The sequence below is a fragment of the Ranitomeya variabilis genome, chromosome 4 (genome assembly GCF_051348905.1).
Source record: "Ranitomeya variabilis isolate aRanVar5 chromosome 4, aRanVar5.hap1, whole genome shotgun sequence".
NCBI lineage: Eukaryota > Metazoa > Chordata > Amphibia > Anura > Dendrobatidae > Ranitomeya > Ranitomeya variabilis.
The window spans coordinates 328,811,125-328,835,268 of NC_135235.1; the positions used below are offsets into that span (position 1 = coordinate 328,811,125).

A 24,144-nucleotide genomic window follows, 5' to 3' on the forward strand; every position below is an offset into this window, starting at 1 on the left:
GGCCAAATGGAGGTTTCCCTGTGCGTCATCCCTGTATATATAGGTAACTGCACGCATCAGGACAGACGTGGACAAGGGTCTCACATGTTTCAAGACTGGAAAGTCTCCTCCTTAAGACATAAAATACGTATTTTCTAAATGTAATATTGGTAAGGGCAAGATAAAGAAAAGCTTTGCTGTCGATTGGGAAGTGCCCTTCCCAGATATTCAGTTTTAAAAGGGAATCTGTCTGCAGTTTTTATTTTTTCCTATATAATGACTCGTATATAAGGCAAAATGTTAAAAGGATTTTAAACATATATAATTTAAGTAAACCAAATAGTTTTTTTTTTCATTATAAAATAGAAAATTTCAGCTTAATTTATGATGAAAATAAGAACTGCCAAAAATAAGGGACTCAGAGGGACTCATACACCCTGTATTAGACATAAAGGACGGCCTCATACACATTCTGTTCAAATTGTCATGTATTGGTACTCCTAGACTCATAAAAGCTATGCACTTTTGAGGGTTATATACCAAGGATACGTACTACAGATAACGGAATAGTCTATAGGTGAAAAATATAATACCGATAAGGGTATGTCCACACGTTGAGTACAATTTCTGCATCTCCTGGTAGGAAAAACGCAGCTGCAGAAACATGTGTTTTTGGTGTATATTTGGTGCGTTTCTGCCTTGTGTTTTGGGGTGATTTGAGTAAGCCAATGGTGAAAACTGAAGGGCAAAAACATACAGAGAATTGACTTGCTGCAGTTTATTTTCTGCATCAAATCTGGAAGTCAAAAAACTACAAAATCTACAATGGAATGGTTCACAAATAAACGTATCCATGTGTTAGAATGGCCAAGTCAAAGTCCAGACCTCAATCCAATCGAGAATCTGTGGAAAGAGCTGAAAACTGCTGTTCACAAACGATCTCCATCAAACCTCACTGAGCTCGAGCTGTTAGCCAAGGAAGAATGGGCAAGAATTTCAGTCTCTCGATGTACAAAACTGATAGAGACATACCCCAAGAGACTTGCAGCTGTAATCGCAGCAAAAGGTGGCACAACAAATTATTACGTTAAAGGGGCAGAATAATATTGCATGCCCCACTTTTCAGTTTTTGATTTTCCACAAAAAATTTAAATAACCAATAAATTTCATTCAGCTTCACAATTGTGTTCCACTTGTTGATTCATCACCAAAAATTTACATTTGGTATCTTTATGTTTGAAGCATAATATGTGGGAAAAGGTTGAAAAGTTCCAGGGAGCCAAATACTTTTGCAAGGCACTGTATTTTAAAAGTGTGCTTTATGTACTTATATACTTATAAAGGCTCTTAAGAAAATGCAAAGCCAGACAAAATTTATAAGTAGGTTCATCCATAGAACCCTGAAAGGTAACAACTGGCAGGCCTCGTTCAAATATTTTAAAGATATATTTGCAGTACTACTACACTTAAAGGCTTTGCACAAAGTACTGCGTTAGATATCATGTAAATGTATCAAAGAACATGTGAAACTGTATGGCTGAGAAATTTGAGACTGTATCATTTATTAATGCTTATTTCAGTTTTATAGATCACAGAAAATGTACCCAAGACCACGGAATAGTGTATGGATGAGAACTGCAATCCCGTCAAATTATTAACGCTTTTTTATAGTGTTAGATAATATCACAGAAATTTACCCCAGACCATAGAATGGTGTATGGGTGGGAAATGTAATTCAGCTAATTTTGTTAATTTTTTTTTGTAGTGTTAGATATCACAGAAATGTACCAAAGAACACATGAAACTGTATGGCTGACAAATTTAAGACTGCAGAATTTTTCACGTTCTTTTGCAGTTTTATAGATCACAGGAAATGTACCCCAGACCATGGAATAGTGTATAGATGGGAACTGTAATCCAGCCAATTTCTTTAATTCTTTTTATAGTGTTAGATAATATCACAGAAATGTATTCTTCTGCTGATTATTTCCATCTCAGACTGGTGGCTACCTGAAGCCCTGCATTCTTATAGAAGATGGGGATGATTGGTCTTTTGTCCAACTACAGGAAGGAAACTTCTGCTGCAGCCAGTTGTCTGACTGCCAAACAAAGGACATTGAGAGGGGGCTTGGGCTTCTGAGACTCAGAGAAGATTTCTTTATATTACTCTAATGTATTAATCAGATTTAATTCTAATATTAGACAAAATTGGACATAAAAGGAGAAAATTGGGGAGGAATTCCTTTAACAGAAAGAAACCTGAAGGATTTACACAGCATATGAAGAATTTAGGCATATGCTCTGTAAAAAATCTTATAAAATGTAAAACGTTTTGAAAGGTCTACCAACGTGATGATGACAAAATAGATTGTTATGATGATATAATCCCAGGAGAATTTTTTTCCACTGTTTTGCTTATATTGTACTATTGCATTATTCACGCTTGTTTACAGTGAAAACTCGGCTAAATAGAAATGTGGTTTTAATTAACATTGATTTTTTTACAGTAAGAATGAAGTGGCGGATCACAGGTGTATGGTCCTCATATATATATTCAGTTTATTGCAACTTTGAAACAATAAAACAAAGTTACTTTTATAACAAAAAAGAATAAAATGTGGTTAGGCCTCAGATGGTTTACTGCTGCTGACAATTTTTGTGTTAAATTACTTTTTCCTGCCTTTGTTTTTTCTGTTTTTCTTTATTATTCTTTCTTGTTTCTCCAGCCTTAATCCTTTCTCTCCCTATTCCCGCCATGTGCACACTTCCTTGCCTTCCTTACCTCCCTCCTTCTCCTTGCAATTGACCTTTACTAGTCCCAATGTCTCACTTTCTGGTGCTCTGATCTGCAGAGTTCTGGTCCCACAGACATAGATGTCCAGTATGCTGAGCTGGACACATCTGTCCTGGCGTCACCTCCCACCCCTGGGAGCTCCATCCACGCCAGCGGAGATCTTGTCGAGTATGCAACTATCCAGCCTCACTTACGCTAAAGCATGCAACCTAGCCTTTCCCTCAGCCTGGCCTCAAGGTACTCTGTTCCCTGTGCTCCTCGTCAAACAGTATTGATCAGCACATCACTGTGAAACATCATTACCTTTTTTTCCAACTTACCTACCACCCACTAGTTTGTTTCCCTGCAACTATGAATCATGCCCTGCATGCCGCAGCCTACAAGCATGTCTCCTTCTAAGCATGACTTACATAGCATTTTAATTTCTGTTAGTTAGAAGTAGTTTAGACCATTAGTGGCATTATGCAATTATTTCTGAAGAAGAGTTATTCCCAAAATTACAATGTTGTCTTATAATAATATACACAGATATAATTTGTACCAGTATAACCAATTTGTACATCTGTTCTGTTTTCAGCATATTATGAACCTTAAGTAGGCCAGGCTCTATGTACACTTCAGTTGCCATTGGAGCATCTTATAATTTCACGGGCTCTGGTCGATCATTCACAGACAGTGTAGTTTGTCTCTCAGTTGGCATCCTGCCAGTATAGCTGTGCTTTGTGTAGAACAGAGCTTCTGTTGTGAGGGATGTCTTCACAGAATGGGGTAAAGCCTTCCCTATTACAGTGCAGAGCTCATACGAAGAAACAGCAGTGTTCCTGTGCACTGGTAATTAGGAAGCTAGGAAGCTATGTAATGCAGGATAGGGCTCTGTATAGAGGGGCTGAGAGTATTTACTACAAGATAGGGCTCTGTGAAGAGGACTGAAAGGAGAGATACACTGCAGAATGGGACTGAAATGAAAGATACACTGCAGAATGGGGCTGAAAGGAGAGATACACTGCAGAATGGGGCTGAAATAAAAGATACACGGCAGAATGGGGCTGAAAGGAGAGATACACTGCAGAATGGGGCTGAAATGAAAGATACGCTGCAGAATGGGGCTGAAAGGAGAGATACACTGCAGAATGGGGCTTAAAGGAGCAATACACTACAGGACTTAGCTCTGTATAGTGCAGCTGATAGGATATACTGCATGACTGGGCACAGAGGATGTACTATAGGTTGGTATTGTATAAAGGGGCTGCGATTTGTCGTTTCTTACCTGTTGCTGATGTGATGTGAAACTGCAATTCCCAGTCTATTGATGCATATGACAGAGGATTGTCTTCTGACATATGCATTAATAGAGTAGTTACATTGTCACAAAACCGATCTTTAACTTTTTAGTAACTGTACTAAAACAGACAAAAAAAAACACAAGTGAACCTATTTTGGAAACTAGACCAAGAAATAAATTAATCTAATGGTCTATTGAGTAATTTAAATATACAGGTGATTCAAGAAATGTTATAACATTAGATCAGAAAACAAAAAATTACATTTTTTCGACTAAAATACTGTTTGGGCACCAAATGTATAATTTATATGAGGGGTAATAGGAATAATTGGACCCCATAATTTGTTATACAATTTTTACGGAAAGTGGCAATACCCCATATGTAGTTGTACTTCAATTATAAGAAATGCTTCTCAGTTTAAATAGTTAGTTATGCCCATTACAGTTATGGGCTTTGAGCCTTCTTTTTGGGTTTTTTTTCTAACCTTCACCTTCTGACATATTCAAGGGGTCATAAATGACCTTTAATGATTTTTTGTGTATTAGAACAATTTATTTGACCTCTCCTGCATCTATGATGGTCAAGATTTATATCAGTACATAGTAACATGTACAAATTCTTGTATCTTGGTAAAGCTCCACAATTATTTTTTCAACCATTTAAGAAAAAAACTGCATTTTAAATTTTACTAATTAACCAACTTTTCTAATTGACCAATTTTGCCTTTTATACGGTAGCTGTTGTAGATAGGTATCTGTGTGGTCAGTGATGTCAGTAGTGTATGTGCACACAGCGTTCTTTCACAGGTGGATTTCACTCAAAAAACCGCTTAAAAAAGCGCTAAATAAATGCTCAAAAGAAGAAACTTATGTATTTCTAATAAAAAATGTCTTGATGTTCTTATGTTTTCTGCTCCGAAGAAATCCTATGTTTTAAAATAGTAGTCAATTGGAAGGCTCAAAAGAGGCTCTGAAAGATTCACGGGCATCTTTATGAGAGTTTTCCTTCATAAAATGCTGGCACTTTCTTCACTGTTTAACAACATTAAAACAAACAACTGCATGTCAGTAAAAAGATGTATAAAAAAATGCTGAAAAAATGCTAAAACCACAATTTCATAAAAGCGCTTAGGAGAAGAAAAGAAAACCGCTAAAAAAGACGCTTCAGGGAAAAAAACCTGGTGTTTCCTGAAGCGTCTTCCTCTTGAAAAATTCACTGGATTTGCTCAATTTATAGTGTTGGATCTTTGACAGCTCACACAGTAGTGCTAAAATGTCATTAGCAAGCAGCAACAAAAGTGAAACACCTTTTATCACCTGTGGGCTCTCAACTGGCATTGCTAAAACTATAACCATTCTAAAACGAACAGGGTTTTTGTTTATTTGTTAGGCCTCTTTCACACTTCCGTCTTTCTTTTTCCGTCACAATGCATCGTTTTGTGAAAAAAACGGATCCAGCAAATGTTTCTGCTGGATCTGTTTTTTTCTCATAGACTTGTATTAGCAACGGATTGTGACGGATGGGGTTACGCTTCATCCGTAGTGCACTGGATCCATTGCAAAATTGCTGTCTGTCGGGCGGAGACAACGCACAGAGGAACGTTTTTTGTGTACGTCGGAAAATCACTCAGCAACAGATCCTGCGTTGTCCGTCGTTGGCTATAATGGAAGCCTATGGGCGCAGAATCTGTCGCTGACTGTCAAAAGCAGGAATCTAGCGACGGATGCTGTCTTTTGAAACTGAGCATGCACGGAAGAATTTCCCATCTCTCTCTCTCTTTGCCTATGCAGCATCAATAGTAAAAAGATATAATGTTAAAAATAATTAAAAAAAATTAAAAATTGTGATATTCTTACCTTCCGGCTTCCCCCACAGCCTTCCCGCGGCCCCCGCAGCCTTCCCGAGGTTCGCGATGCTGCCGGCAGCTCCCATTCCCAGTGATGCCTTGCGAAATGACCTGATGACGTAGCGGTCTCCCGAGACCACTACGTCATCACAGGTCATTGTCTCGCATGGCATTACTGGGAACGGGAGCTGCCGGCAGCATCGCGAGCATCGGGAAGGCTGCGGGGGCCACGGGAAGGCTGTGGGGGAAGCCGGAAGGTAAGAATATCACAATTTTTTATTTTTTTTATTATTTTTAACATGGGTTGTGTTGTGTATGCGTTTTTGCACTGGACAAACGTGGCAAAGACGCATACACAACGTGTGCACATAGCCCCAATGGATCCATCAAAAAAACTAACCCAGTGTATCCGTTTTTTTACGATCTGCACAGGATCCGTCTTTTCAACATTTTGACGGATTGTGACTGATCGTAAAAAATGGAAGTGTGAAAGAGGCCTTAGGGTGTTGTGATTCTTTTATTTTGATTCTTGGTAGAGAATAATTGGAGAAAAAAGTTGACCGATGACCTTTTTATACTATTTGATTCACTCACTTGCAGCATTAAAGGGAACCTGTCACCCCCCCAGGTGTTTGTAACTAAAAGAGTCACCTTGTGCAGCACTAATGCTGCATTCTGACAAGGTGGCTCTTTTAGTTCGGGTCGCTGACACTGCTGAAAGAATCGTTTTTGAAATTTGCCCCTCATACCGTGAAATCACCATGGGGGCAGGTCTTTCCCCCCTAATCCAGACGCACCACAGCCATCAATCATGGCCTCTGCGCGCCGGTTGCCACCTCCTCTTCCTTCATTAGCGCCCCCGGAACAGTTTTTTTTTTTTTCGGGCATGCGCAGTTGCTCTGCCCTTTGAACTTACAGCGCAGGCGCCGGGGACGCTAATGAAGGAAGAGGAGGTGGCAACCGGCGTGCAGAGGCCATGAGTGACGGCTGGGGTGTTTCTGGATTAGGGGGGAAAGACCTGCCCCAGTGGCGATTTCACGGTATGAGGGACAAATTTCCAAAACAATTTTTTCAGCAGTGCCAGGGACCAGAACTAAAAGAGCCACCTTGTCAGAATGCAGCATTAGTGCTGCACAAGTGGCTCTTTTAGTTACAAACGCCTGGGGGGGTGACAGGTTCCCTTCAACCCCTTCATGACCGTGGGATTTTCCGTTTTTCCGTATTCATTTTTCACTCCCCTCCTTCCCAGAGCCATAACTTTTTTATTTTTCCGTCAATTTGGCCATGTGAGGGCTTATCATGGTAAAACCAATGATGTCGTTCAAAAGTACAACTCGTCCCGCAAAAAATAAGCCCTTTGCGGGACGAGTTTTACTTTTGAACGACATCATTGGTTTTACCATGTCGTGTACTAGAAAACGGGAAAAAAATTCAAAGTGCGGTCAAATTGCAAAAAAAGTGCAATCCCACACTTGTTTTTTGCTTGGCTTTTTTGCTAGGTTCACTAAATGCTAAAACTGACCTGCCATTATGATTCTCCAGGTCATTACGAGTTCATAGACACCTAACATGGCTAGGTTATTTTTTACCTAAGTGGTGAAAAAAAATTCCAAACTTTGCTAAAACAAAAAAAAAAAAATTGTACCATTTTCCGATACTCGTAGCGTCTCCATTTTTCATGATCTGGGGTTGGTTGAGGGCTTATTTTTTGCGTGCCGAGCTGGCGTTTTTAATGATACCATTTCGGTGTAGATAGGTTCTTTTTATCGCCCGTTATTGCATTTTAATGCAATGTCGCGGCGACCAAAAAAAACCTTAATTCTGGCGTTTCGGATTTTTTTCTCATTACGCCGTTTAGCGATCAGGTTAATGCTTTTTTTTTATTGCTAGATCGGGCGATTCTGAACGCGGCAATACCAAATATGTGTAGGTTTGATTTTTTTTTATTGATTTATTTTGATTGGGGCGAAAGGGGGGTGATTTAAACTTTTATGTTTTGTTTATTTTTTTCACATTTTTTTTTACTTTTTTTTTTTACTTTTGCCATGCTTCAATAGCATCCATGGGAGGCTAGAAGCAGGCACAACTCGATCGCCTCTGCTACATAACAGCGATCATCAGATCGCTGCTATGCAGCAGAAAATCTGGTGTGCTGTGAGCGCCGACCACAGGGTGGCGCTCACAGCTACCGGCGATCAGTAACCATAGAGGTCTCAAGGACCTCTATGGTTACATTACTGAAGCATCGCCGACCCCCGATCATGTGACGGGGGTCGGCGATGACGTCATTTCCGGCCGCCCGGCCGGAGGCGGTAGTTAAATGCCGCTGTCTGCGTTTGACAGCAGCATTTAACTAGTTAATAGCGGCGGGTGAATCGCGATTTCACCCGCCGCTATTGCGGGCACATGTCAGCCGTTCAAAACAGCTGACATGTCCCGGCTTTGATGCGGGCTCACCGCGGAGCCCTGCATCAAAGCAGGGGACCTGACGTCGGACGTACTATCCCGTCCGACGTCAGGAAGGGGTTAATAACTAAATATATACAGCAACATACATTTACAACATGATCTACATAAAAACGAGTATTTGCTTTAATTTCTTCATAATGATCCGGAGTTACAGCATAGATTATTTATTCTAGTCTATTACATACAATAGGCCAGTCCATGTTTTTACCATTGTCTTTTACTCACCTTACCACTCACCTCTTAGGTCTAGAGATGGGCGGACTCCTGGATGTTCAGGTCTGGCAGGTTAGGCCGAACAGTTACAAAATGTTCAGGTTCGGGTACCAAAATAGTACCCGGACCTGAACACAAACTCGTAACTAGAGATGAGCCACCTCCCTAGTGTTCGGTTTCGGTTCGGTTTGTCGAACAGGGAGATGTTCGCCGAACTGTTCGACGAACACTGTCGAACCCCATTGAAACCAATGGCAGGCAAACACAAACACATACAAACACATGGAAAACACATAGAAAACACCTTAAAAGGTGTCCAAAAGCTGACAAACTGCTCAGAAGACACAACAAAAACATGGAAAAGTCACAACTACACAGTCATGCGAAAACAAAAGAGGTGGAGGAGTAAAAGGAGGAAGAGACACAGATATAGGCATGTCATGTCCTTCTAAAGTTAAGAAAGACTGGAGTAAAAATCTAAACTCACTCTACCAACACGAAGACGTCTTGACAAAAAAAATATATATATATCTTTAGGTAGAATGGCGGCGGGTCCATTCAGAACACTTTCCTTAGACGACATAGTGGAACCCCCGTTGGGAGTTGTGCCAAAACATGAACCCAATACATTCAGACTAATCCACCATTTGTCATATCCAAGGGGCAGGTCAGTAAATGACAACATCGACGCGGAACCAAGTACAGTACTATGTACTGTACCTCCTTTGATGAGGCAATCAGGTGGGTCAAGAAGTTGGGAAGGGGCACCCTTGTGGCCAAAACAGACATTGAGGGGGCGTTCCGGTTACTACATGTGCCTCCGAATAGTGTCCTCCCATTGGGCTGCTTCTGTGAAGGAGCATACTACATAGATTGCTGTTTGCCCATGGGGTGCTCCATATCCTGCTCACTATTTGAGGCGTTTAGTTGCTTCCTCGAATGTGTCGTCATGGACGTTTGTAAGGCGGTACATATTATCCATTACCTCGATGACTTCTTATGCCTGGGCCCAAAAGATTCGCCACAGTGTGAAAACACGCGGTAGTCCACCTGTGAGAAGGAGAGAGCTGAAGGGAGAGTGGACACCCCAGAGCCGAGGGGTTAGATTGAGAAAGAAAGAAGGCGGTGTAGCTTGCTTCATGGGTGGGGTACTCTGCTGAGTAGCAGAAATTGCTACTAGGCCCAAAAGGATTTCCTTGGCCAAATGCCATTAATAAATAGTAGTTAGGTAAACAGGCGGTGTAGCTTGCTTCATAGGTGGGGTACTCTGCTGAGTAGCACAAAATGCTATTAGGTACAAAACGATTTCCTGGGCTAGATCAGTTAAAAATTAGTAATTAGATCAACAGGCAATGTAGCTTGCTTCATGGGTGGGGTACGCTGCTGAGTAGCACTAAATTCTACTAGGCCCAAAAGGATTTCCTGGGCTAGATGCCGTTACAAAATAGTAGTTAGGTAAACAGGTGGTGTAGCTTGCTTCATGGGTGGGGTACGCTGCTGAGTTGCACCAAATTCTACTAGGCCCAAAAGGATTTCCTGGGCTAGATGCCGTTACAAAATAGTAGTTTGGTAAACAGGTGGTGTAGCTTGCTTCATGGGTGGGGTACGCTGCTGAGTTGCACCAAATTCTACTAGGCCCAAAAGGATTTCCTGGGCTAGATGCCATTACAAAATAGTAGTTAGGTAAACAGGCGGTGTTGCTTGCTTCATGGGTGGGGTACGCTGCTGAGTAGCACTAAATTCTACTAGGCCCAAAAGGATTTCCAGGGCTAGATGCCTGTTATGATCCGGTGACCTTGGAGCCGCATGAAACTTTCTCTGGAGTTGGTGGAACCTGTACTGACCACAATCCTGAACTAACACCGCAACTAGAAGTAGCCGTGGGGTGTGCCTAACACGAACCTAGACACCTCGACACAGCCGGAGGACTAAATACCCCTATAGAGGGAAATAGGAATGCTACCTTGCCTCAGAGCAGACCCCCAAAGGATAGGCAGCCCCCACGAATAATGACTGTGAGTAGGAGAAGAATAGACACACGCAGGTAGAAACAGGATTTAGCAAAAGAGGCCACTCTAGCTAAATAGGAAAGGATAGGACAGATTACTAGGCGGTCAGTATTAAAACCCTTCCAAAAATATCCACAGCAGATAATGCAAAAAGTTCCACAATCTAACTAAATACATGGAATGTATATCTGCCACTCCAGAGAATCCAACAAGACTGAGAAAATACTGACACAATCAAAGCTGGACAAGAAAACACAAAGAATAGCACTGAATTGTGAAGCACACTGCATGTGTGCCACAGGAAAAAAAAAACAGACACTTATCTTTGCTGATTTGGCAGAAAGGCAGGAGGAACCAGGCAGAGGTCCATAACCTCCCAAGAACAATTGACAACTGGCAAGGACAAATGAATCCTGCACGCCTAAATACACCAGTCAGAACTGCAATCAGCAGATACACCTGACCAGGGCTGCAACTCAGGGGCAACTGCATTACCACCTACAACCACCGGAGGGAGCCCAAAAGCAGAATTCACAACAGATGCCGTTACAAAATAGTAGTTAGATAAACAGGTGGTGTAGCTTGCTTTATGGGTGGGGTACGCTGCTGAGTAGCACTAAATTCTACTAGGCCCAAAAGGATTTCCTGGGCTAGATGCCGTTACAAAATAGTAGTTAGGTAAACAGGTGGTGTAGCTTGCTTCATGGGTGGGGTACGCTGCTGAGTTGCACCAAATTCTACTAGGCCCAAAAGGATTTCCTGGGCTAGATGCCGTTACAAAATAGTAGTTAGGTAAACAGGCGGTGTAGCTTGCTTCATGGGTGGGGTACGTTGCTGAGTAGCACTAAATTCTACTAGGCCCAAAAGGATTTCCAGGGCTAGATGCTGTTAAAAATAGTACTTAGGCAAACAGGCGGTGGGTGGCTGGGCTACTCTGCTGACTAGCAGACACTGAAGCTTTGGAGCAGACCTCTGAATCCCAGGCCATAGTATGAGTAAACAACTCTGCAGACGACCCCACTCACCTGGAATTGACGATGGCAACGTCATGTAAAACTCAGCAAGGAGACTAAATCAAAGAGTCTCCATTTTTTCCAAAAATTCGGCCACAGACACCACTTAAGTGGCATCAATTTCGCCAGAGTTTTTTCAAACGGTTGGTGAGGTGATTTTCAAAAATCATCAAGCTTTTAGTCTCCCCAAGATGACACAGGGGTAGAAAAGTCCTTGCGGATCCAGGATTTGTTCATCTTGATGACGTTAGTCTGTCTACATTGTCACTGGACAGCCGCGTGCGCTTATCTGTCAGCACATCACCAGCAGCGTTGAACACACGTTCAGAGAGAACGCTGGCTGCGGGGCACCACAAGATCTCCAAGGCGTGAGTGGCGAGCTCAGGCCATTTTTCAAGATTGGAAGCCCAAAATAAGCAAGGATCCAGTTCCACAGTCATGGCATCGATGTTAACTTGGAGATACTCTTGTACCATCCTCTCTAGGCGTTGGCTGTGCGTCAGACTTCTTGTCTCCTGTGGCCTTGCAAAGGACGGTCTAAAAAAATCTTGAAACGATTGGAAAAAATTGCTGTTACCACCAGATACGATGTTACTGTTACGGTTTGAGTGATGACTCGATAGTCCCACGGTTGGCAAGTTAGAACTCAGAGATTCACTACGTGCACCACTTGTGTTTTGTGGAAAAGCAGATGTTAGATTCTGTAACAGTCTCTGCTGATACTCCTGCATGCGTGAATCCCTTTCTATGGCAGGAATAATTTCGCCAAATTTGCTTTTGTACCGGGGATCTAAGAGTGTGGCAACCCAGTAGTTGGCATTACTTCGGATTCTGACAATCCGAGGGTCATGTTGCAGGTAGTGCAGCAAGAAGGCACTCATGTGTCTTGCGCATCCAGGAGGACCAGGTCCTTGTTGTCTTGGTGGTGGCGAGGTGAGAATCATGCTTCCATCGTCTGCCCTCTCCCCCCAACATCGCACAACAGAAATTTGATCAAGGTCTCCCTCATCTGATGAGTCTTCCATGCCCAGCCCCAGTTCGTCCTCCACTTCTTCCTCGCCTCCTGCACCTTCCTCAAAAGTTTGGCTGCTACCATGCACCCTCGGTAATCCCTCTTCCCCAGCCTCCAATGCCAGCTGCCTTGGTGCTGCCAACCTTCTCAACCTTGGAGATATGATCCCTTCCACATACGACTCCTCCTGTTCCTCCTCCTCCTCCTCTTGTTCCACAACCTGACTCCGAACACTGTGTAAGGTGTGCTCCAGCATGTAAATCACCGGAATGGTCATGCTGATAATGGCATCATCAGCACTAAACATCTTCATTGCTATTTCAAAACTGTGCAGAAGGGTGCATAGGTCCCTGATCTGAGACCACTCCTGCAGCGTTATTTGCCCCACCTCTTGATCTCGTTGGCCCAGGCTATACGTCATAACGTATTGCACCAGGGCTCGTCGGTGCTGCCACAGTCGCTGCAACATGTGCAGAGTTGAATTCCACCATGTGGGCACATCACATTTCAGCCGGTAAACAGGCAGGCCCAACGACTTCTGTAGAGATGCAAGTCGTCGAGCTGCAGGATGCCAACGGCGGAAGTGAGCACACAGCGACCGTGCCCTCTGCAGAAGCCCATCTAGTCCGGGATAGTGGGATAAAAATTGCTGGACAACCAGGTTCAAAACGTGAGCCATACAAGGCACGTGTGTGACATTGCCCCAGCGAAGGGCCGCACCCAGGTTTGCAGCATTGCTGCACACGGCCTTCCCTGGCTGCAGGTTGGGTGGAGACAACCATTGATGGAACTCGGTCTCCAGAGCTGACCACAACTCCTCAGCTGTGTGACTCACATTTCCCAGACATTTCAATGTAAACACTGCCTGATGCCATTGAGCCCTGGTGACAGCATAGTGAGGAGGTGTGCAGGACTCCTTCTGCGCAGTTACGACGCGGGTGGCATTACCAGACAGGCTTTGGGTGCAGGTGGAGGACCGAGAGGAGGTTGAGGAGGCAGAAGCAGTGGAGGAACTTCTAGATACAGAGGATCGATGAGCAACTCGTGGGGACGGCAAGACTTGGACAGCAGCCCCTTCTCCTGATGTCGCCGTAGTTACCCAGTGCCAAGTCACCAACATGTAACGCCCCTGTCCATGTGTACTCATCCAAGTGTCTGTGGTGAAATGCACCCTGTCACACACAAAGTTTCTCAAGGAAGCGGTGATGTTGTGTGCGACATGCTGGTGTAGCGCAGGCACAGCTTTCTTTGAGAAGTAGTGGCGACTGGGCATCTGGTACTGGGGCACTGCAACAGACATAAGGTCTCATAAATCCTCTGTGTCCACCAGGCGGAAAGGCAGCATTTCTGTAGCCAAAAGCTTGCAGATGGAGAAATTCAACCTCTTAGCTTTGTCATGGCTAGAAGAAAATGGTCTTTTACTTGTCCACATCTGAGGGACTGAGGGCTGGCTGCCGTGCTTAGACAGAGTTGAGTAGTGTGTCCCTGGCAAACTGCTGCTCTGTGAGGAAGGTGCAGGCGGAGATGTTATGTTGCCTTGATCAAAATGTGGTGTCGATGTCAGAGAGCGCTCAACACCAGCAGGTGTTTCCACTTGCAAATGTCCTGACGACCTGCCAATCACACTGGCTGTTGCGGGTAAAGAGGTGGAAGGTCTACTTCTAAAACCATGTGCGACTGCTGTCCCCACAGTCACAGAGGATGAAGAGGATGCGGATACACTTGATGGGGCAGACGGTGGTTGACCCGGCCCACTAGGCCACATTGTAGCACAGTGAGCTTCACACTGCAACTTATGCCTCATATCCATGTGACGGTTCATGCATGAAGTACTCAAGCTAGTGATTTTTTGGCCTCTACTGAGATTTTGTTGACAAATCTTACAGACAACATGAGTTGGGTCATCCTTTGCGATGTCAAAAAATGCCCAGGCTATGCAAGGCTTAGAGCCCGTGTGACCTGAAGAGCCACCACGACTTCTGGTCTGAGGCACAATTGGGGTTGAGGATGCAGTTGCTGACGTGCTTCCAGTACTCCATCTCTGTCCAGGAAGGCGCACCATTACCTCGTCGTCATACTCGTCACTAGCATCCTCCTCCACCTCCTCTGCTGACCTCATGGACTGGCGGACTGGGGGTTAACATAAAGTTCAAGCAGTGAGGAAATGGTAACGACGGGGCAAATGGCTGGTTCTCATTGGGCAAGGAGTGACATGTGACATACACAGCCAATAACACATGCCCTTGCTTGTCTGCATCACATGCACATTGCTGTGTGCACTCCTGATAGGCTGAGAGACTGCACCGCCCCTCTGTAAACGCGGGAAAGAAAAAAAAATGGCGATCGGCATTATTTCAGCACAGATCTATCCCCCGCCCCCCCGTTCACTACACACTGAAACAGTCCATTAACAATGAGAAACAGTTTTAATGTGCAAATCAAGCTAGGCTTTTGGTGAACGAACAGTTATCGAACAGAAACTCGAACAGCCGAATTTTAAGCAAATTGTTCGGGTTCGTCGAATGACTCGAACACCGCCCAAAACAGCTCAAATTTCAAATTGGCGAACAGTTCGACTCGAACACCGCTCATCTCTACTCGTAACCCATTCGCATTCGTCTTATAGACGCCTCTCCATTATCAGTCCGTGGTCTTGATGTCACCACACTATACAAAGGTGACATCAATCCCACAAATATGAACACCACTCTCCACCGCTACAAGACAAGTGGGAAGGGCTGGGCAAAGCTGAGGGTTGCAGCCCCCAGCTGTGAGTGTTGCCTGGCTAGTTGCTAAAAATACAGGGGAACCCACACCGTTTTTTTTTATTATTTATTTACAATGCAGAATCTGGCTGATGAATACTCCTATCAACTGCTCCTGCTCTCACTGTTATTAGTGGCAGCAGACGTCGGCTGATGGGAGAAATAGGCCCATCAGGTGACACCAGTGACGGAGGTAAACTTTATACCTTCGATTACCTTTTGACACCATGGGAAGCGTGGCTGTCTTCCTGGCGGTGATGATTTTACCGCCAATCAGAAGCGATGTTACTGGTTCCTGGTGAAGTCCATGTTCGGTATCCATGCCTGAACAGTAGGTGTTTGGTATGGACATGGAACTTTACTGTTCAGGTTCTTCCATCTCTACTCGGGTCCCTACGATCCTCACTATCACTGATCCTCACTGTCACCCATCCAGTCCTTGTCTCATCTTCTTATCTCCACCATAAGCACTAAAATCTTGGACCTCTTCATGCTATGCCAAAAATTCCTGATCTGATGAGGCCCAGGAGTGGTATGAGCAAGAGTGCAAAAGGTTACGACATCATGATGCCACAACGTGCACCATGACCTTGTGTGCGCATGGACATTCATCAAAATCAGAAGACCTAGCCCAGAATGAAAGGTCTGGGATTTCAGCACTTAGGGGTAATGGAGGGGCCGTAGACGTGAGCAATAAGGTGAGCATAATGTTTTCTTTCATTTTTTTAACCTTTTGAAGGCCTTTTATGGTTAAGAAAAATGGTGGCTAGCTCCTTTCATTTTGCCGAATCTGTGCAGTATCAAATTACAAAAAATCAACATTTTGGCAAATGCTAATTTTTGCAAAATTTGAATAGAATTTTATATTCATTAATCTCTAATCCATGAGGCTCCATTTGTCTGACAGAGGTCAAAAGACTTTCCTTTTGGCCTCAGTCACCCAAGAAGACAGGTTTTTTTTTTACTGTGTAGAGAAGAGTAGTTGACAGTTCTTTTCTATGCAGAGGTGTTCTACAAAAAAAAAAGGTATACTGTATGCTAATTTATTCTTTACAATGAGAGTCAAAGGCCGATATATGCCACTGTTCGCCTTCATATTGCCATACATCGGAGCTTTCAATCAAAGGTATACTTCAGGCTATATGGCAGGTTCCAACCTGATGTGAACAGAGCTTTATTAGGTCTATGTTGTGTTACCGATAGGCGTTTACTCTCACGACACTGTGCCATAAGTAATGGTGGAGATATTTATGCAAAATGCTCTATTGTGTCATAGCTGGCAGTTGTTGCCCCTTCATAAATGAAATGTATTAATACTATCAAACTCTCTTCTGTGCCATTGTAACACTCAGGTAATTTTACATTGGACACTTTAGTGTTCTTCACCTTTTTAAGACATTATTTCCGTATTTGTAGCAGTACTTTTATGGTAGTTGACTGATTTTAGATTATATTTGAAATTCAAACAATAATCTTTTGGATCAACATTTTTTGAAAAATTCTAAATGCCACTAATTGTGTCTTTTAGTTTTCACTCGAATCCTGTAGTTAACATTTTACTTTTACAAGATACACATAAATCTACCTATATTTAATTCCTGAAAAGTCAATGAAACAAGCAAATACTTAATAAAATGACTATGTATCCTTCATTTTCTAATCATAAGTTATAACATTAGACTGGTCTATATAGCTCAGTTACGCCATAGTAATAAATGATTACAGGTGTTCACATGAGTGTCAAATAAGTACCGGTAAATGTCTGCTAATGGTACAAACGTATTTCATAAGCATTCATTATCAACATCCTATTGGTAAAGTTAAAAAAGAGTTTCAGACAGCAGCATCCTGTAGGGGACAGAGGCAACAGTCAAGTGTCTCATTTCCATTCAGTCCTTACATGAACAGCGGTAGATAGCTTTGCCAGCATTTCCAATCTGTTTATTTTCTATATTTATGTCAAAACATTTTACTGTTCCATATATCACCCCACAAAGGTCTTTTCTAGCACAAGTTAAACAACAAAATTAAAATAACCAATTTATTCCACTTAATTACCAGGTCATATTAATTATCAAAAAAATGCATCACATGTAAAATAATTTATCAATTAAGTAAGTGACCATTATATCAATACAACAATTATACACAATAAACAGACCACAGTTTCCCTTTTGGGACTTGTACAGGATAATGCTTAACTGGCTTCATTTAACTAAGGGGCTCTCTGAGAATGTTATAAAAATGGTGGCTGTCACATATGCCAAGCTGAAATCTGTCCTAGTCACATGTCAAGACGGCTTGCCACCTGAAGAATCACAGCTTGAGACGTGTCTCAGCTGTCAGAGGAACAACATTGTGACCTGATCTGCTCACTCAGTCATGAAGCAGGATTGTAGTGCAGCGCCCCAGAGTCCTGGTCGTTGCAGTACTGACGCTCCGCCGCTAAGGGGAGTGTTGGTACGTCTGATGGCACTAAAGCAGTTCACCTGACCAGGTATCACAGTCACACATTACACTTCACACTCCGGCCACCAGGGGGAGCAAAGGGTTCTATGTATTAGGCCACTCCTCACACTCTGGTAAAACTGGGGGTTGGATAGGAAGTTAGGGAGAAGCTGACTGGGTTTTGCCCAGGTAACATCTAGTGAGAGAAGAGCGTTGCTTGGGAGGATTCAGGGGGGTCCCTGTCAGGGGTGGGATCCTGACAGAGGCCTAGCGAAAGGACAGATCTTTATGGAGCCGCGCCTGCACTTCATTGCAGCGGCATCTTAAGAAAGGACACGTAGCGAAGTATATTGTGGAGAAGTGAGAAACGAGATCACAGCACAAAGGCGATAGAACCAGTAGGAGTCATGCCCCGAAATCGGCAACATCCTACTGAGGCGCGTAGCCGGTGGCCAGAACGCCGAGGAAGTATTGGGCTCTACGCATTACTTCAAACCAACGGCAGGGCAGTTAATTTTAGGTTGGCTGCCTCACCTTAATCACCTAATGAAGACAACGGAGGCAATTGTGGGAGAGGGGCGTCTCTTGGGTCCCTATAAAATAACTCCAGGCCTACCCCGTCATACGGGTGCGTCCTATCCATATCATCTGGGGGACGGAGAGAAAGAACAGAAACATACACGACAGTTGTGAGGACTATCCCGTGGTGCTCAGCAGGGAAGTACTACAACACCCAGGCGCTAGTAGGTAGGCACTGATTTCCACCTGCAAAGGGAACTCTGGATGTGCCTTTGGACCGGCCGGTCTCAGCCAGCCCTGTTAACAGTGCTCTGGATTGCGGATCCTGAAGCCTTCAGCAAAGAGGTAAAGAGACTGCAATCCTGTGTCCTCGTTATTTACTGCGACCTACATCACCACCTACACCTTTTATTGGGCGCCCCTTAGCAGGACCACGGACCGGGTCGGGTCACCGTGACATCCTCAGAACCGAGAGACCCGGATCCGAGTACCCCGCGGTCCTGCATCTGGGGGCCGCTCCAGTAGCATGAGAAAAACAGTTCTCAGCTGGGTGAACAGAATGATCTATGATTTTTCTCCTCTGTGCTCAGTCACTCTCCTTGCTCATTTGTAAACCCGTTCTGTTACGTAAGCCTAACAGGTTTATCACAGGATATGAAGAATGACTGAGAACAGAAGAGTAAAATTATAGATTATTTTGCTCGCTTAGCTGAGGACAAGCTATATTTTTGTTTTGCTACGGCCTTGTTTTATGGCTGAATTAACAGATCAGGTCACGATTCAGCTCCTCTGACAGTTGAGACAAATGTCTCAAGCTATGATTCTTTAAGCAACAACCCATCCTGACATATGACTAGAATTGGTTGCTATTGATTTTTTGACCAAAATACGCAAGGTTACAACCTCGCGCTAAGGCTCCTCATAGTCTTGCGTATCCCGAATATAAAATTAAAAGAAATTCACTGAAAAACACACATCACAGAACAAAAGAGGCTGTGCTTATTAATACATGTTCCCAATAACATTATATGGCAGGGTGCAGACAGGACTATGACCAAGTATTAGTAAGTACAGCCTCTTTTGCTCTGTGATGAGTTCTATATGACCACTTTTGTTTCATGTGATGGAGGCAACAAAGAAGCAAGATACTGATGAACCCTACTCACATCCATTATCAGTGATAACGGACCTTCACCATGTAATACCTGCACAGTTTGTACTGGCACAAATAAAGTAAAAACAGGTTGGGTATACTGGCACACATCTGCTATAAAACATAAAGTGCACTTAAGGTTTCACACCTTTTCCTGTTCTCCATAAATACCAGTTTGCCCCTTACTATGCACTATAGTCCTCAAATGCTCACTGTGCTGGAGGATACAGCACACCCTATAATACCATTTCACACTGAAACTTTACCATTTATTTATCAACTTTAAAAAATGAAAGTTTTTCTGGGATCTAAAAAAATATTGTACATAGTATCTGTAATTTTGCCTGCAGCATAAATTACCAGCTGGGTCCCTATAATCACCAGTTAGACACTAGTTTGTACTGGTTTACATATATGGAGAGTAACCGCTAATACAAGAGTATCTGTAATCAGATGTAGGCCATGACACTACAAAATGCAGAATACACTGGGAAGCCATAGAAAGACAGCAATATATACCATCATCATATTCAACATTTCACCAAAGGAATATTCTCCCCAAACTTCATCCTGTACCACAGGAATACACTTGGGAGCCCTCCATGTATATCAACATATCTTGTTTTTCTTTTACAGATGTTTAGAGAGCGTTGTCCAGAAATACCTGAATCCCGTGACTTCCTGAACACTCGATGTGCCCACGAGGAGGATTATTACTTAGACCAATTACAGCCCGGCTATGTGCCCCTCTCATTCTTCTTACAGGACTCAAGAAAAGCTCCAGAATCTACCTTCTGCTACCCACCGGCTGGTTCCAGGGCGCCATATGTCTGCCCTAAAGAGCAGTACGTGTGAGGCTGCCCACCAGCAGGATCCTGCACGTCATGCCCGATGACCCAGTACTATTATAGTATAACTATATTCCTACATGCTACCACTTCTTACAGCCTGCCCCCTTTACACACCACACTGTCGTGGTAAACTGCCAGAGGCGGGCTTGCCTTTTATTTTTATTGAGTATGTCTGAGAATGAACTTAGGTATTCTTACCTGCTGGGGCGATAACCAACATGCGGATGTATGGCTAATTTACGTTAGAGATTTTATTAGAGATTCACGTGATTTTCCAAAAACATTTCTTTTTTATGTCAATCATGGAAATGCATTTCACAAAGGACATGCGCTTTAGAATGGTCAAATGGTTCAGCTCATATTCAGATTGGTCAAAGTAACAATTTAGGACCTAGATAAGATTTAGAGACGAAATATGGTGACACCTCTACGTCTTCTCCTCTTGAATGACAACAGGAGTCAAAAGGGGTAATTTAGCAATTTGTCTCAAATTTAGAAATGTTAGCCAAAAAAACCCTTTTTATTGATTACTGCCAAAACGTTGACCAAGAAGGAAATAAAATGATAGTTTTTGTATAAATAAACTTTTAAAAACAACCATAAGCTTTTAATGAAAGCCAATGTCAACAAACGACAGAACAAAAATCACTTAGCACAATATATCCAATAAGAGATCATATACTGGCACTATTGTAATTCTTAATAAAGGAAGTAACAATGCATATATTGATTCATATATTTTACTTGCTTATATAGCGCCATTAATTTCTGCAGCGCTTTACAGATATTGTCATCGTTGTTCTCATTGGAGCTCACAATCTAAATTCAAAATGACTTTGTAGTGTGGGAGGAAACTGGTGCAACCCCTCCGCAAACACGGGGAGAACATGCAAACTCCTTGGAGGTGTTGTCCTTAGTGGGATTTGAACTCAGGACCCAAGGCTAAAGTGCTACCCCCTCGGCTACCATACAGCCCTTACAAAGAACTGGATCTGAAGATACATAGATTCCAATCCATGAAGAGCCAAAGCCTAACACCTACGCACATAGACTGACCCAACAGTTGTTGTAGTGGTGCCCTCACCGCCTGCGAGTGACAGGAGATCAATGTATTAGAAAGGATGGTAAAGAACCCAAAACTAAATCAATATAATGTTGATTTGCAATTACAAATCTCTAGTTTTTCACATATATTTCTTAAATAAAATGGTTTTTACAATATGTTAAATTTTATCAGAGAAAGCTAATGTGCAAGCTGATATGTCTGTCTAAATGCTGCGCGCACGGTGTCGGCTGTGTATCAGTCCATTGCTGTTTATTTATATACAGTACATATATATGTGTTGTCAGAGAATAAAGACGGTTTATCAAACAAGAGGCTCTGTAATTTATAGATAATAAAAATCATAAGAGATTATAAAAAATGAAAAAACGAGTGCATGTGATAATGAACAAACATTCAGGTTATAGCATTATGGGCTCATGTACAGGACCGGTTTTCTCAGACAAGTGCTACCTATGGTCTTCATGAATAGCCATCCTATCTATGATATGATATGGGGCTGTGCACATGTCAGATTTTTTCTTGGACCAAGTCATCTGCAGAAAAAATTGGAGACATCAGATTTTGATCCAAGTGTTGGTTCAAAATTAGCAATTCAAGTCTATACATCGGGGGGAAAAAATCGGTCTGAATTATCTCGAACTGACAAAATGGAGAAGGTGGAAAATCTTTTTTTCTTTTTTTCTTTCCAAGTCCAAGAAAAACTGATGCCACTGTGATCAAACTGTGAACAAACTCTGATCAAAGTCTGATCAGAATAATCAATTTTGCTTGGATGTGGAGAAAACGGCTGTGTGAACCTACTCTATGCCAGAGATTTATCATGAAGTCAAGTTAGTGTCTACATGACAAGTGCAACATCTGCAACATCATTGATTTTATCTCCCCTCAAATGCACTAGTCATTGTCAGAGTTCTACATCAATGGAGACCTACAATGAAAAATATGTGAAAGCCCTTTTATCATACCTCATAGAATTGCATCCCCATTAGCGGGCACTTTTTAGCCTTTGTTCTAATAAAATGTAAGATGCCCAAAATGGTGGCTGTGGTTGAGCTGCTGTTCTATGATGCCCTGGCATATTGCAAATAAACGGTGTCCCAGTTCTCATGTGCTATAAGTGCAGCGCAGTTCACTCACACTTTGGACACTGGCCTCCTCTGTCTCCACGATCACACAACAAGGAACAGCCACACATTTAATAGGAGACACCCGGTTTGTTTTAACAAGTTTGTCTTTACTGAACAGCTCAAGTACAGGTATCTTTAACACACAGTATCTGGCACAGCATCCTTCTTCACTTGTTTCCTCCAGTCAGAGCACAGAGTTCTCACATTTAGCATGGATTACCCATATGCTTGATCCTCCTATCAGCCCCAGGGTTTCCTGATCTGGCTCTGCAGTATGCCTTGGATCTGGAATGTTTCCTTCACACAGTTCCATACCAATATTCCACTGTATGGAACGGTTGTCGGTGCTCTCCACAGCCCCTGACTCAAGCCTTAGGCTCCGGACGTTGCAGGAATGTCCATAAGGAGTTTTGTGTGACCTCACACACTGTCAAAACATCTTTGCCCACTCTTTGCTGCAGACCACTGCAACTTGAACAAACCGTATCTACTGTCACTAAATGAACTCCTTCACTAACTCACTACAGCAGGAAGTGGTTGCTTTTTTACTGGCCCTAACCTTTCCACTTTGAGCTGAATCAATCATTAACTGTCTGTTAACTCTGTCTACCCCAGTAGTCTGTTGCTGGGCAAACTTAAACCTTTCACGCACTAACTACAGTCACTATGTTCCAACAGTGTACAGTAAGCAGAGTTACCAGGATGTAAGCAGGTTGTGAAGCACAAAATCCTGACTTAACTGCATGTGAGGGTAAACCAAAAGCTGTATCTGATTCCCAAAGCCCACTGCGAGGTGATCTCCAAGGAGGTGTGAAGAATGTTGAGCTTGGGCGTCATCGAGAAGTCAAAGAGCAGTTGGTCCAGCCCTATTGTCCTTGTGCCGAAGTCGGATCAACAGTGGTGCTTTTGAAACAACTACCGGAGGCTAAATGAGGTGTCCAAGTTTGACACATATCATATTGGGTCAATGAGTTCATTGAGAGGCTACGGCCAGCTAGATATATTACCATGCAAGACCTAGTGAAAGGGTACCGGAAAATTCTCCTGTCTCCCAAGTGCCAAGGAGAAGACGGCCTTCTCTACACCTGACGGGTGCTTCCAGTATACTTGGATGTCGTTCTGACTACAAGGAGCCCCAGCTAGTTTCCAGAGGGCCATGGACTGGATCCTAGCCTGTCGCAAAAAGTACGCCCCCGCTTATCTGGATGACATTGTGATTCAGCCCGTATTGGGAAAGTCACCTGCAGAACTCCAGGCGGTACTGGATGCAGTGACAAAGGCAGGACTTACCATAATCCCAAAGAAGTGTGCCCTGGTAAAAGAAGAGGCAAAATACTTAGACTACATCATATGGAGGGGCGAATTAAAGCTGGAAATAGACAGGGTGGAGGAAATCCAAAAGTGGCCACAACGGTCTTCAAAAACCAGGTCAGGGTGTTTCTGGGAATAGTTGGATACTATCAGCGATTTATCCCGAATTTTGCCATGATAGCCTCCCCCCTGACGAATCTTCTCAAAGGCAAAAAGATGTTGATGGCCAAATAGTCCCCTAAAGCAGAGATGGCATTCCAGGAGTTGAAGATTGCCCTGTGCAGAC

General features: G+C 43.1%; 1 protein-coding gene across 4 annotated transcripts in view; it reads left to right on the top strand.

The window, feature by feature from the left end:
* The window catches only part of NECTIN1 (nectin cell adhesion molecule 1), a 405,552-nt gene extending 383,829 nt beyond the window's left edge, over positions 1-21,723 (top strand). For 2 of the 4 annotated variants that reach the window (XM_077250495.1, XM_077250496.1), the window contains exon 9: positions 20,140-21,723. In XM_077250495.1, the coding sequence (XP_077106610.1) occupies positions 20,140-20,358 (219 nt within the window). In that variant the 3' untranslated portion in view covers positions 20,359-21,723. Of the gene's footprint in view, positions 1-2,831; positions 3,011-20,139 lie in introns of all 4 variants that reach the window. The other 2 variants (XM_077250500.1, XM_077250498.1) reach the window with 2 other exon arrangements.
* Positions 21,724-24,144: the final 2,421 nt, after the last annotated feature.